Source organism: Dipodomys spectabilis, unplaced genomic scaffold (genome assembly GCF_019054845.1).
Source record: "Dipodomys spectabilis isolate Male_0828 unplaced genomic scaffold, ASM1905484v1 ptg000297l, whole genome shotgun sequence".
NCBI classification, from domain to species: domain Eukaryota; kingdom Metazoa; phylum Chordata; class Mammalia; order Rodentia; family Heteromyidae; genus Dipodomys; species Dipodomys spectabilis.
Genome location: NW_024870974.1, coordinates 2889341 through 2901550, shown reverse-complemented (window position 1 = coordinate 2901550; position 12210 = coordinate 2889341). Strand labels below are relative to the sequence as shown.

The 12210-nt window shown below is 42.8% G+C and overlaps 1 protein-coding gene across 4 annotated transcripts in view; it reads right to left on the bottom strand.

Annotated features, from left to right (window-relative positions):
• The window catches only part of Lef1 (lymphoid enhancer binding factor 1), a 108721-nt gene that overhangs the window by 22157 nt on the left and 74354 nt on the right, over positions 1-12210 (bottom strand). For 2 of the 4 annotated variants that reach the window (XM_042701847.1, XM_042701848.1), the window contains exons 6-9: positions 11432-11515; positions 8900-9022; positions 7582-7744; positions 2900-3007 (exon numbers count right to left, since the gene is read on the bottom strand). In XM_042701847.1, the coding sequence (XP_042557781.1) occupies positions 2900-3007; positions 7582-7744; positions 8900-9022; positions 11432-11515 (478 nt within the window). The remainder of the gene's footprint in view (positions 1-2899; positions 3008-7581; positions 7745-8899; positions 9023-11431; positions 11516-12210) is intronic. The other 2 variants (XM_042701849.1, XM_042701850.1) reach the window with 1 other exon arrangement.

Below are 12210 nucleotides of genomic sequence, written 5' to 3'. Positions count from 1 at the left end.
ACACAGAAAAAGCTGGAAGTGACGCTGTGACTTAAATGGTAGAGTGCCAAGCCTTGAGCAAAAGAAGTTCAAGGACAGTGCCCAGGCCCTGAGTTCAAATCCCAGAACTGGCAAATAATAGTAATAGTAGTAGTAGTCGTAGTGGTAGTAAACCCAAACGCCAAAGGTGTGTTCAATGTCTAAACTCCAAATTCTGGCTAATAAGGTGCCTTTCTGCAGAGCACGTGACAGGAAAAAAATTATGCAACTCGTTCCCAGAAACAAGTTTATATGTGTGTTGAAAAGGGTTTGGTGATTTATAAGGAATGTCTGAGCTTAGACTTGAATTGATGTCAACATCTCTGTGGGAACTCCTGTCTCCCTGGAGCATCCGCAGTGAGGGCCTTGAGCTACATGGAAGATCGACTCACGGCTTCACCAATGCCCCTTTGGAAGGGCCAACTGCACTTCCATCATCACAGTCCTGGCTGGCATTTCTTTTTCATATAGAAACAGGAGGATTGCTACACTGCAAGTCTGTGCTCTCCCAAATTCACATGCTGAAATTCTAGTGTCCTGTGCTGGGATATGGAGGCAGAGGCTGTGGGAGGGGTGGAGGCCCAGCTCTCATTAATGCACCACAGCCCTGTGAATGGGAACCGTGGGAAGACAGGCACTGCCCGTTCCAGACACTCAGCCTGCCAGTGCCTTGGTGCTGGACTGAGAGCCATGAACGTCTGCTGTTTAGAGACTGCCCTGTCCATCATATTCTGTTGTGGCAGTCTAAGCTAGCCACGATTTTCCAATTTTTAAATTGTAGATGGGCATGGGTAGCTCACATTTGTAATCATACTTACTCAAGAGGCTGAGATCTAAGGATTATGGTTCAAAGCCAGCAAGAATGTCCATGAGTCTCTTATATCCAATTAAACAGCAAAAGAAAAGCCAGAAGTGGAGCTGTGACTCAGGTGGGAGAGTACCAACCTTGAGTGGAAAAAGCTGAGAGAAGCCGAGGGACACTTGGCCCAGGTCTAAGTTCAAGCACCAGTATGCGCTCTCTCTCTCTCTCTCTCTCTCTCTCTCTCACACACACACACACACACACACACACATTCAGTAAGTGATAAAAATGACCACCTTCCTATAAAATGATAAAACCTCCCAGATATCACTTGTAATATATCTTCTCAAATAGTCTTTGGTATATTAAGACTATATTACTCCAAGTGTATAGCAAAAAAAAAAAAAACACCCAAAAACCTGGCACTGCAAATGAAGTTGTTCTTGCAGATTAAATCAGAACAACTTACACACCATAACAGCCATTTTATCTAAATAAAGCACATGGTCAATATCCAGGAATATTAACACGGAAGGAAAAAAAAATCTACACCACTAATTTTCTGTGGTAACACAATCACAGGAGTATATTGTTTATAAGAAGTGTAAAGCTATACAATCGACTGGAAAGGAATCTGACAATATGTATCATGAACTTCAAAATATTTATATCCTCTCACATTAACATTTCTGCTACTATGAATCTGTCAAGACAGAAGTAACCGTCTTCTATTTAGAAAAAACCTGTCACACTTACAAGGCAATGTGTATTTGTAAGGAAACTTAAGTGTCTAAAAGTGGGGAGAAAAAAGATTAAGTACATTGTGGCATTCACATATTAGAATATTAATGTATAAAAAAGTTGAATATTCATAAAAGATGCATATATGGGTGATTAAGAAACATGACAGCAAGGGGCTGGGAAGGTGGCTCAGTGGTAAAGCGCTTGCCTTGCATGCATGAGGCCCTGGGTTCGATTCCCCAGTACCACATAAGCAAAAAGAAAAAAAGCCAGAAGTGGCACTGTGCATCTAGTGGTAGAGCGCTAGCCTTGAGCTGAAGAGCTGAGGGACAGCACTCAGGCCCAGAGTTCAGGCCCCATGATCGAACATGATAGCAAACCTATGTGTACACACGCTTGCATCTAATTATAAAATAAAGACATAGAGAAAGCAACTGAAAGGTAATGTGAATAGTTATTAATGATCTGGACATTATATATTGAGATTATGATCCTTTTTTGTCATCTTTTTTTAAATCAACATCTTAATGGTAAAGCTGAATATATTTTTAAAATTTTATGTAACCTGGGCGCTGGTGGCCTATGCCTATAATCCTAGCTACTCGGGAGGTTGAGATCTGAGGATCACAGTTCAAAGGCAACCCAGACAGGAATATCTGTGAGAATTTTATTAAAAAAAAAAAAAAAAGCTGAAAATGGAGCTGTGGCTCAATTGGTAGAGCACTAGCCCTGGGCAAAAGCAGCTCAGGCCAGGAGCAGGTGGCTCATGCCTGTCATCCTAGCTACTCAGGAGGCTGAGAGCTGAAGATCACAGTTCAAAGCCTGCCCGGGCAGGAACATCCATGAGACTCTTATCTCCAATTAACCACAAGAAAACTTCCAGCTCAAATGGTAGGGCACTAGCCTTGAGCTGAAGAGCTGCAGGACAGCACCCAGGCCCAGAGTTCAAAACCAATGACCGACAAAAAAAAACAAAAACAAAAACAAAAAAAACACACAAAAACAAATACCAGCTCAGGGACAGAGCCAGGGCCTGAGTTCAAGTCCTAAGACTGGCACCAATTTTTTTTTAACTCATTAGCACTCACAGCAATATGTATGCATATATATAATAGATGTATATGATTTATATGACACACATACATACATATATATACACGGTAACTTAAAGCTTTCATGACGCATTAGAGCCATTATTTCAAACCTCATGAGTTTCCAACAACGCAACAGAGCATTAGCACTATGCACAACCTAGACACACTCTTTCTAGAAAAAGCAAAAGAAGGTGCGAATGAGTGGAAGGGGAGTGTGTCGGGGTGGGTAGAAGAAGAAACTTACATAATTGTCTCTTGCCGACCAGCCTGGATAAAGCTGCATGTGTAGCTGTCTTTCTTTCCGAGCTAATTCATAATATTTAGCCTGTTCTTCGCGAGAAAGGGCATGCCACTGAAACGAAAGGGGGGGGAGGAACAAAAGTAAGCAAATCAGCAGCAGGCTGTTTCACAGATCCAACTTTGAAAAGTGCTGAAACGTCTATTGATTTCTCAATGGCAGGCAGCCAAGAAGCTGTTGCCAGGCTGGTGGCTGGAGTGAAATGCCAATGTGGGTTTCTCTATCCTGTCCTCAAGTATCACGAGACACATCGAAAGTCCATCAAAACACTCAAAAGATCACCCAACCCTTCCTCTTCACCCATGTAAATTAAAACGAACATTTGATTCACTCTTTTCCATCCTCGGTAGCAAAGTCCAGTAACTAAGCTGGGTAAAGTAACTAAGCCCGGGAGCCATTTAGTAATGCAAAATAGGACAGCTTCCAGATGGCTCCTCACATGGATGGACACTCTCCCACCGAGTCACAGCAAGAGTCTGGGACCTGATCATATGATCCTTTCTACCAACAGAGACATCGGATGTCAGTTTGTCCGTCTGTCTCCAGCCCCTTGCATTTACACACGCCCACTGTCTGTGGGAGAACACTGACAACATTGTACCTCACACTATGCACATCTGACTGCGGTTGCTTTAGGCTCCTTCCAATGGAAAGCAAAAGGCAGGATCCAAACTTATTTTGCCATCTATAGAGTTCATGAGATCGCAGTTTCTAATATTGACAGGATAGCTAGTCATCCCCCTTCAAACTTCCCGTCTTCTTTATGTAACTGATGTGTGTGCATGTCATAAGTAACAAAGCTCCTTTGGGAATTTTTGAGTGGTTTGCACTGCACCTGACTTTACAGGCTTTTGCGCACATGTGCATGTATGTGTGCACACATGCACACACACAGCCGGAGCCACCCAATCCTGCTCTGCCTCAGCTCCTGGCTGTGGAGCTTCCCACTCTGCATCCTTCTCATTCGTGGCTCTCCTGCATATTGAGTTAATCTTTCTATCCTGGTTTTCAAAGTATGACTTAGAAAAATCGAAAGGAAAGCAAGATGTGGGTCAGTTCAGTAAGGAGAGAAAAGAGGAAGGGAGAGTGGGGTTCAGGAGCGGAAACAATTCTAAGAAGACTCGATGACTAAATCCTCATCTTCCAAGTAAGGCTCAGAAGCTTTCCAGGAAGAAACAATGTCCTGTTACTCAGTACCTACAAGGAAAGAAGCAGTGATAGAAGAGAAGATCCCAAGGCGCCTTCCCACAAGCCCTCCAGGGCAGAGACTGAGTGCCCACAAGCAGGGAGAAAAAATCCATTGAAATCCTGTTGGTTTAGACAGGGCAGATGACTTCCTTTTGCAATTGCTTCAGAAGCCCAGAGTGTGAAGTTAAAAAGCAAGACACCACAGCAAGACCTGGTGTGAACTAAAGGCAAATCAGGCAATATGCTTTTGTTAATAAAATTAAAATACTTCATTAAAATAAATGCAGAGAAGGTACAAAAAAAAAACACTGCAAAAAGGAAAGAAAAAGGAAGGAAGGAAGGAGACAGAGAGAGGGGGAGGGGAGGGAGGGAGGGAGAGAGGGAGAGAAGGGGAGGGAGGGAGGGAGAGAGGGAGAGAAAGGGAGGGAGAGAGAGAGAGAGCATGAATATGAATGAGCTAGGCACCATTGGCTCACGTCTGTAATCCTAGCTACTCTGGAGGCCGAGATCTGAGATAACTGTTGGAAGCCATCCTGGGCAGGAAAGTCTATGAGACTCTAATCTCCAATAAACTACTCAGAAAAAGCCCAAAGTAGAGCCATGGCTCAAGTAGTAGAGCACTAGCTTTGAGCATAGAGAGGCTCAGGGATAGAGCCCGGGCCCAGAGTTCAAGCCCCAGGACCAGGCAAAAAAAGAAAAAGAAAAGAAAGAAAGCTATATAGATAGTGATCCTTGTACTAATCAAATTAACCAAATGAGGCAGATGGAGCCAGCAAAGAAGGCAATGTCTGGGCAATGGTGGAAGCTGGGCAGCCAAACTGGACCAGACAGAACACAGATCAATGATACTCACACTACTAGGCTCTAGTGCTAACTCCAACTGGCAAGAGGGAGGAACACACCCACGTATAGAAGAGACAACAAAAGTTTTTCCCTTTTAAATGTGTCCATTCATTTGATTATCCCTTTATACCCATCACCTTTTATTGCTATATTAGTATAACAGGTGACAGCTTTTCACCTCACTGAGGAAACGTAGAATTATAAATAAGAATTCACTCCCAAATAGAAGTGGACCAGAAGATCTCAGACTAACAAAACTGAGAGAGACACAGAGAAAAAGATCAGAACACAAACTAAAACTCTCACCTTGCATTTTTTTAATTGCGTTAGTTCTTTAAATATTTCTAATGCACGAAACCTACCCACAAATTAAAGCTCATTTACCAGATCTAAACAGTAGATAACACAATGATCCTAAAGTTTTTCAGTAAAAACAAAAATAAAGACCTAGTAAAGACTAGAAAGGAGGGCTTTCCTTACAGGAATTTAAAAAACACAACTGATGAAAAACACCCATGGTTTTACAAAAATAATTGGAAGTTAACTCTTAAAAATTTTAACTGGTAGTTTAATCAACTTTCACTGTCATCATCTTGCCATGCTGTAGTAGGAAATAACCATTACAATTTAAGAACATTGGGCTGGGAAGGTGGCTCAGTGGTAAAGTGCTTGCCTTGCATGCATGAGGCCCTGGGTTCAATTCCTCAGCACCACATAAGCAGAAAAAAAATTAAGAATATAAATCATGCTAAAACCATTCTTTACCATTTGGTGGGGGGGGGGGCACGCAGTCATGAGCCTTTAACTCTGCGCTTGAGGTATTTTGCTCAATGCTAGTGCTCTATCATTTTAAGCACAGCTCCACTTTTGGTTTTCTGGTGGTTAATTGGAGATAAGCATCTCATGGACTTTTCTGTCTAGGCTGGCTTTGAACTGCAAACCTCAGATCTCAGCCTCTTAAGTACCTAGGATTACAGGCATGAGCCACCAGAGCTGTGCTATGGTATTCTGACAGGAAGTCAATGGACTTCCTTTAACTAGCTAGAAAAGCTTGAAAACTAAGTTATTTTCAATTAAAACGTGCCATTTTATCATAAAACTTAAGAAAATGTTTCATTTGAATGAATTTCTAGTTAGTGATGCAGAAAAGACGAATTTTTAAAAAATCAAATGATTAAATATTCCAGGATGGATTTAAGATCCTCTTTCAAGAAAGTCTAATCATCCATGATTTTTAAAGTTAAAGCTTTAAAGAGCTAGGCAAAGATGGGCCAGCCAAAGGGGAGAGTGGAAAACCTGATCTTAATCAAACATCTCAGAGGCCTATAAATAGAAACAGGTGTTTAAATCAAAGACAGAGAGAGATCCCCAAAATGAGAACCATTCTCCAGGACTCATGCGTGGCTCGGGGGACTGTGGAGGGAGTTGAGAAAGTAGCGAAGGTTGAAAACGTGCATTTTAAACATTAGGAAGCATACACCTCCCAATTATATCCTCACCGATCCTCCTGCTAGAGGATCAGGGGCCTTTTAACTTAAAAAAAAAAAAAAAAAGCTATGCGTGTTACCCCAGCTGAAATAAAAGCAGCAACCCTTCTTATCCTCTTTTAAACAGTCGGGGGGAAGAGCCAGCAGCCTGGAGGCTGTCAAGGTGGAGTTCTTCAGAGATGATAGGAATCATTCATCTGCTATGATCTGGCTTGGGAAATCATTGTAATTATCGTTATTAAGTGTTTAAGAATCCACAGGGAGATAGGGCATTGCACCCAGGATACCACTACACTATAATCTACACCCTACTCCTGCTACCTTGGTGTCTTGAAGATTGGAAATAGCTAAATTTTGAGACCAGCCAATGAAAATCGATAATGCCAAGCCTGCTTCATGCCTCTCACATAGGCCCCCAGTCTCCTGAATGCTTTCTGTTATGAATGCTCAAATAGATTGTTTGGAACAAACATGATTATATATATATATATATATCATCAATAGCTGATATCTGCTCCTCTAGGCCTCTTACTCATCTGGATGTTAAATTCCAAATCATGAATTTCTTGAAAGGTTGCAAAACACACAGGGCTTATACATTTAAAAGCTACCACACTGCTGGGAACTGGTGGTTCATACCTGTAATCCTAGCTACTAGATCTGAAGATTGCAGTTCAAAACCAGCCTACGCAGGGAAGTTTGTGAGACTGTCATCTCCAATTAACCACCCAAAACCCAGAAATGGTGCTGTGATCAAGTGGTAGAGTACCACCTTTGAGGCAAAAAGCTAAAGGACAAAGCCCAGGCCCTGAGTTCAAGCCATGGGGGAAGGGAGAGAGGAAAAGAAAGAAAAAAAAAAAAAAGAGTAAAAACTCACCAGCTCTAGAACCTTCTTAAGTGCCAAGGCCAGTCTAAGCTGTTTATCCTGCATAGTATTACTGAATTCTCCAGGGTGGCATTTCCCCTACCCTAGGCCCTCTCCCATTTTCCCAAGTCCCCACTGTTTATACAAACCTGACAACCGTCTCACATAGAACCAAATTCGGGAAGACTTTAATAACGCTATCCCATGGTCACCATGAACACACTGTGTACTTCTCCATGACTTACCCTTCTGCCAAGGATCTGGTTGATAGCTGCACTTTCCTTTAGCGTACACTCAGCAACGACATTCGCTCTCATTTCTTTCATGTATAACATGAAAGCATTCAGAGGCTTCTTTATGTGAGGTCTTTTGGGCTCTTGCTCCTTTCTCTGTTCATGCTGAGGCTTCCTAAAAGGTGGGGGGGGAGGGGGGTGGTTAGGGAAGGAAGTAGAAGGAATAAGGAAGGGATGGGGAGGCCATCAGCGTTGAAGAACAACTCTTGGCTCACGCGATGAGTAACACTGAACTGCAAACCACCAAACCACATGGCTTCTTATCTATTCAGTGGCTCTGACAATGCTGTATCCAGAGCTGGGGGAATATATAACAACAAAAATGGAAATGGATTTGGTAGTATGGTGAAATTCCATCCTGGGCCCTGGGCCTTGGGAGTTGAGCTTCATAGTCAGCTCAAAAAATAAATAAATAAAGCTGAATATATAGAACAGATGATCATTCAATTTTTGGGACAAAGTAGCTTAACTTTTGGGAAGAGGTTAAGGAAGAGGTTAAGGAGACTTCTGACCCTCACACCAAAACATTTGCAAGGATTTGGGGGCTATCTTATGGTGCCTGGCACCTTCATCTTCTTGTCCACAAACCCTGGTTAATGGTTAAGAAGCATGATTCCTAGTTGGGCACTAGTAGCTCATGTCTATATAATCCTACCTATGCAGGAGGTTAAGATCTAAGGATAGTAGTTCAAAGCCAGCCCAAAGACAGGAAAGTTTATGATAGTCTTCATATCTAGTTAACCCAAAAAACCAAAAGTAGAGCTGTAGCTCAAGGGGTAAAGTACCAATCTTAAGCAGTAAAAGCTACATGAGAGTATTCAGGCTCTAAATTCAAGCTCCAGTACCAGCACACACTAATAATAATAATAATAATCCTAAATTCTTCCAACCAGGATATAAGTGCGTTTCCAGAAGGAAGTTCATTAAAAAATGTCAACTTATTTCACTCAGGGACTCATGGGTTCTCACCTAACACTCTGAGATGAATTAAAACCCAATGGGGGTTGTGGTAAAAAACAGATCAAGACTGGGTTCAACATTCCTACACTCAGGTGAGGTTTCTGTGAACCTTTCAAGTTCTGTGTTCCTTCCCAATCTTCAAATCAACTCACCGCAGTGAGAATCTAGCTGTTTGACATTCTCAGGGACAGAGCCTTCAGGGCAGAGCTGTGTGGAATTTCATAATGACTGACAGGGGGAGGATCCAATAGAGGGCAGAGGTGCAGCAGGGTTAATGCTCACTCATGGCGGAAGCCAAGGGCCTACTTACACGTGCATTAGGTCGCTGTCAGAGTGAGGGTGCTCCTGTTTGACCTGAGGTGTTACAATGGCTGGATGAGGGATGCCAGTTGTGTGGGGACCAGGAGGACCAGGGATCATATGATGGGAAAACCTAAAGGACAGAAAGAGAAGAAAATGGTAATATACTCTTGCCTGTCATGTCCAAAGTCAGGTGGAGTTTTGAAATAATCCACTCACTGCAACGGCTGAGTGAAAAATGTATTTTTATGCTCCCAAGTATTAACTATAAATGACTGGCAGGAAATGACTGATAGTTTGTTTTTGTTTTTTGCTTTCTGTATTCAGGTGGAAGACATAATTTTTCCCTGTAAGTTTCTTAAAATTAACCATAGAATCTGACATTTTTCCATGGATGGTACTAGGCTCTAGGATAAATAAACAAGTGATCCTTAATTTTTTTTCCTTGCAATTTTCAAATAAAAATGTCAATCAGTGAAATTATCGAGAACATGGCACCGTTTCATTTTTTACATGGAAAACTAAAATTTTGATAGCTCTGTATTACAACCATCACCTAAAGAATTTTCTCATAGTGTTGACTTTTGTGTATCAGGACGGGGCAATTGAGGACAGGGACATCCAGGAATTTTTTTTTCAGTCCCTTCCTCATTAAATAAAGTTTCCATGATCATTGTCTAAAATGATCTTCTATATAGAAAAAACTCTTGAGAGACTGAGTCTTGTGAAAAATGGATAGCAGGCTAGGTGCCAGTGACTCACCCCTTGAGACACTATCTCCAACCAGCAAAATAGCTGGAATGGAGGTATGACCCAAGTGGTAGAGCACCAGCTGTGTGTGAATATATTATCACAAAAAATAAATAAAGAAAAATAAGGGAAAGGATTTAACCAAAGAGGGGGATACAATTCTTTGCTTCAAAACTATGCAAAAGGTAAAAACCATGTCTGCTAAACTTTGTTTTTTTTCCGCTTGTATTAAGTTTTTAAAAAATTCTTAAAGTATCTATCACCACCCAACACAAAGGAGGGAAACTGCCATGCAAGAAAAATAAAACAAACAGTCCTTTCAACAGACTTGGGCTACATTCTGACATGCTTCAGGAATTTTTGCTTTTTGAAGCTGTCTTGAGGTAAACATTGAATTCCTTAAGAACAACATCGTCAGGTCATTCATCGGCAAAAGAAAGAAGGAATTCATGGAATATTTCAAAACCAAAGTTTTAAACATTAGGGAGAAATAGTTAAAAATAGATAGTTGCCAGGCCATGGTGCCTTATACCTATCATCCTAGCTACTCAGTTGGCTGAGACCTGAGGATCATGGTTCAAAGCCAGTCAGGGGAAGAAAAGTCCATGAAACTCTGATCTCCAGTGAACCACCAAAAATCTAGTAGTGAAACTTTGGCTGCCAGTTGTGGCTCAAGTAGTAGAGTGCCAGCTTTGAGTTAAAAAAAAAAGCTTCCAGGTCCTGAGTTCAAACCCCAGTACCGGCACAGAGAGTAGACCAATTAATAATGCTTTGCTGCTCAGTGTATGTCTGCAAAAATACAGGATATTGGTTATTTGTAAGAAAAATCGAGCCATCGGATAGTTCTTACATTGTTAAGACAAAAAATTTTAAGAAAGAAAAAAAGAGGGGGAAAAAAAAGAAAGAGGAAAAAAATCTGCTTTAGGGGGAAAAGGTATTAATTCCATTCTTCCACTCCAGTCAGCTACATTTACAATTCATAGAACACATAACATATATCTGGATATATTTTCCAAGCTGAAATTCACCACCAAGACGGTGAATTTCATGCCCACATAAAAAGAGACAGATTCACAACCCATCAGGTTTGACTTCCAGCACAAGAAAGCTAGCTCCCTGGAAACAGGCACGTTGGACACACAGATGACCCACAATGTGTGTACATCGAGCACAGGGCAGGCACAGAGCCCCCCTTCCCGTAAGCAGAAGCATCAGAGCAGCCTCCAAGTGTGGCACAGCAGGTCTTAAAGAGCTCCGCTTGCACTGAGGTGTCCACACAGGGCCTGAGTCGCACACTAGGACGCACACACTGCCCGTATGAACCAGGACCCTTCTCTGGGTCCAGGAAGAATCTGGACTCTCAGGACAGTCTCCAGTTCTGCCACATTCAGCGGCTATGTCTCCCCCTCAGAGGAAGCAAATTTCAGAATTCAGACCCAACTCTAGTCCCCCCACCCCACACCCCCTTCTCGCTTAATCCACCCGCTTAGCATATTTGGAATCCATTACGCTCTTCTTAATGTGGTTCACTCTCAGGACATTTTCATCCCAGAGCCAGGTGGCCAGTGACTTCCATAAAAGGCACTCTATTCCAATATGGCGGAGCCCAGGAATCGCCATGACACCTAGTGTGAGAGCCAGGCACACTGCAGAGAGAGAGACACACACACACACACACACACACACACGCGCGTGGCTGGTTATACACCCTCTTAGCCAGCTGGCTGGGAGGCAAGCAGGGAGCATGAGATGCAAGCACAAAAGGAGCGACTTGGCCTCCACCTCCACCTACCTGGACATGGAAGTGTCGACTGACAGTGAGGATGGGTAGGGTTGCCTGAATCCACCCGTGATGGGATATACAGGCTGACCTTGCCTGAGGTCACAGAAGAGAGGAACCCATCAATGATAAAACACGAGTTACCAACTAGCAGTAAGAGTCTGGCGCCGGGAGGAGGGGGAAGCTTGTGGGAGTATAGGACACACCACAGCCATTTCTGCACACATGTACCTCTTCCCTTCCTCACCCGCTCCAACCCCACCGAAGCCCCCATTTGCATGAAGAAAAATCACCCTCAACTCTGAAAGCCCATCAGGCCATCAATTAGTTGTCTTTCACTCTTCTTCTATTGCAGCCGTGTTCATGCCTTGCACTTAAAAATGGCTTAGGGAGCTGGGCGCTGATAGCTCATGCCTGTAATCCTTAGCTACTTAGGTGGCTTGCGGTTTGAAGCCAGCCGGGGCAGCAAAGTCCATGAGAGACTCTTATCTCCAATCAACTACTCAAAAAGCTGGAATTAAGGCTGTGGCTCAAGTGGTAGAGCACTTGCCTCGAACAAAAGCAGCTCAAGGACAGCGCCCATGCCCAGAGTTCGAGGCCCAGGACTGAGCTCAATAATGATGAAGCAGCTTAGTGAATTCTTTATCTGAATCTTTGGTAATTTCAGAGAAGGGAGGAAAGGAGGACATCACTTCAGAGCCAACTACCACTGACTCCTGCTGCTACATCCTAGCTATTAGCAGGCTGAGATTTGAGGATCATGGTTCAAAGCCAGCCTGGCTATAGCAAAG